This window comes from Montipora capricornis, chromosome 10 (genome assembly GCF_036669925.1).
Source record: "Montipora capricornis isolate CH-2021 chromosome 10, ASM3666992v2, whole genome shotgun sequence".
In the NCBI taxonomy this organism is placed as follows: Eukaryota; Metazoa; Cnidaria; class Anthozoa; order Scleractinia; family Acroporidae; genus Montipora; species Montipora capricornis.
This window is the reverse complement of record NC_090892.1, coordinates 4,103,070-4,105,569: the sequence shown is the minus strand read 5'-3', so window position 1 is coordinate 4,105,569 and position 2,500 is coordinate 4,103,070. Positions and strand designations below refer to the sequence as shown.

The following is a 2,500-nucleotide window of genomic DNA, read 5'->3' as shown; positions in this document are numbered from 1 at the left end:
TTGAATGGAAGAATGACCGGAGCTATCAACCCCAAGGGGTCAAAAAACCTTGTAGCTGTACTTAGAATCAATCTTCTTGTTGCTGGTTGGGCATCTACATCTCTCAATGTCTTGTTCAGATCATAAATCAGTTTATCTTGGGTTGGGTTCCAAAGCATTCCCAAAACCTTTTGCTCCTTTTCTGTACTTTGCTTGAAAACTGATTTAGAGATGCTTTCGTCTTTTTCTTCTTCTACTCTAGGTCCATTGCTCTTTTCAAAGTCATCACTGAAAGCTTCATCTTGTTCCAGTGATTTCAGAAGACTTTCTGAATTGCTACTCCACTTTCTTATATTGAAGCCTCCTGACTTAAGACAGAGCTTTATCTTCTTAGCCAATTTGAACGCACTATCCACGTCACCATTTCCAGACACATAGTCATCAACATATAAAGACTTCAACAGCTCTCTTGCAAGTGCACTGTCCACTGTCAAACATGTGTTCAAATGGTGTCTGATTGTGGCATTTAGAATGAAAGGACTTGAGTTTACACCAAATACCACACGTGCAAAACGTAGTACCATGACTTCTGGACTTTCCTTATTCAGATCTTCAACCCATAAAAATCTCACAAAGTCCCAGTGTTCAGGATCAATCTCAATGTTCAAAAACGCCTTCTCAATGTCTGCAGTTAGGGCAACTTCATGGACTCTGAACCTCAGCAAAATGTCAAATAACAAGGGATTAAGAGAAGGTCCAATGTGCAGACAGTCATTTAAACTAGGCCCAAACACTTTAGATGAGGCATCGTATACAACTCTCACCTTAGTTGTATCTCTGTCAAGTCTCACTACTGTCCTGTGTGGAAGATAGTGGACATCTCCAGGCGGTGGTATTTGATCTTGTGGTACCATTTCAACCACACCATTGTGCAGTTGCTCTCTAATCCCACCATCATACTGCTTCAGAATTTCTGGTTGGTTCTTGAGCTTCTTGATTGTTGTTGTCAGTCTACGCAATGCCACTGTATAATTGTTTGGTAACATGGGGTGATTATCCTTGAATGGTAACTTGACCTGGTATCTTTTTCCAGTAAATGTGATGTCATTTGAAAACTTGTCATAGACTGAAGTTTCATGTTCCTTAATGCCCAAAGTTTCTAAGTCCCAAAATTTCTACAGATAATCCTTCATATCACTTATCTCTGTGGACTCTATCTTTAACACATGCGTGGAACTCAGATTCACAGTGCATGACCTTGTCAATGTTGAGCACACAGTTGGTCCTGATAAAACCCAACCTAAATTGGTTTCAAGGGCTACTGGTCCATAGGGATCCCCTTTAATGATGTTCCCAGTAAAGAACGACCAGTAATAATCTGCTCATATCAGCACATCAACACTGACAGAATCACTTGTATCACATGCAAGTTGTAGACCCTGCAAGTAGGGGTAGCATTCCAACGTGGTTCGAGACCGTTGATTGGACACTGGGCTGCAAATTACTGGTACAACATATAAGGTGATATACACATTCATTTCATCCAATGTTCTGACACACAATTGCACAACATCACATTCCTTCACAGAGGCTGACTTATCTCCAAATGTTTTCATCAAAAGTGTCTCCTTACCAATGGTTGGTAGGTTCAATTGTTCACATGCCTTACTGGTTATGTATGATCTCTGGCTACAGGAATCAAATATCACATGGGCATTCAATCCAAGTTGTTGGTTATCAGGTCTGCAAACAAAGGCTTGGGCTACCTGTAACAACACAGAGTTGGCATTGTTGCTAACGTGCATTGCTGAAGTTCCAGCTTCTCTGCTCCTATCTTGAGATGATCCAGATCCGTGTGGTGTTGCCTCGTCATTAACTACATTCCTGGATGTTGGAATGTTCCTTATTCTTTCACAAATGGTTACATGGTGTCTATCTTCACAGTTAAAGCATTTTGCCTTTGACGGACAATTTGTGGAGATATGGCCACCCTTCAGGCACACAAAACACTTGCCATTTCGTCTCAGTATTGTTCTCCCAGCTTTCGGTTCAGTGATGGTCATGCAGTTAATGGATTTGTGATTCTTCTTGCAAAAAACACATTGTTGAGTAAATTCCTCACTGCCTGTATAAAGGGCAGAGGCAGAATGGGGTTGTTTGCTTCTTGCTCTGTACTGTTCAAACCTGGGTGTATTGGCATTTGCACCACTTGTTTTCATTGCAGTACATCTTTCCCTGGCTTCCAACTCAGTTTTCAGTGCACTCAACAAGGCATCAAGATTCCATGATTCCTCACTGCCAAACTTACGGCTTACAACCAATCGTAACTCTGAGGGGATTTTTTCCATCACGACTGGGCCCAATAAATTCCCAAAGGACCGTGATTCAACTCCTAACGCATTCAAACCTCGAATGTTGATTTCAATCTTGTCAAACAATTCACGTAATCTCTTTGTTTCATGCACTGAATTGACAGATGGAAGTTTCAATAAGGCATCCATATAATTACTGGGTTGCCAAA

At 41.1% G+C, this 2,500-nt stretch overlaps 3 protein-coding genes across 7 annotated transcripts in view; all 3 read right to left on the bottom strand.

The window, feature by feature from the left end:
• The window catches only part of LOC138020174 (uncharacterized), a 1,101-nt gene extending 76 nt beyond the window's left edge, over window positions 1–1,025 (bottom strand). Inside the window, exon 1 of the mRNA XM_068867199.1 lies at window positions 1–1,025. This exon is cut by the window's left edge and continues 76 nt beyond it. Within this exon, the coding sequence (XP_068723300.1) occupies window positions 1–1,025 (1,025 nt within the window).
• The window catches only part of LOC138021713 (gamma-aminobutyric acid type B receptor subunit 1-like), an 87,040-nt gene that overhangs the window by 80,166 nt on the left and 4,374 nt on the right, over window positions 1–2,500 (bottom strand). The window lies entirely within an intron of this gene.
• Window positions 1,362–2,480, bottom strand: LOC138020173 (uncharacterized). The gene has a single exon (XM_068867198.1). The coding sequence runs from the start codon at window positions 2,478–2,480 to the stop codon at window positions 1,362–1,364; it is 1,119 nt and encodes a 372-aa protein (XP_068723299.1).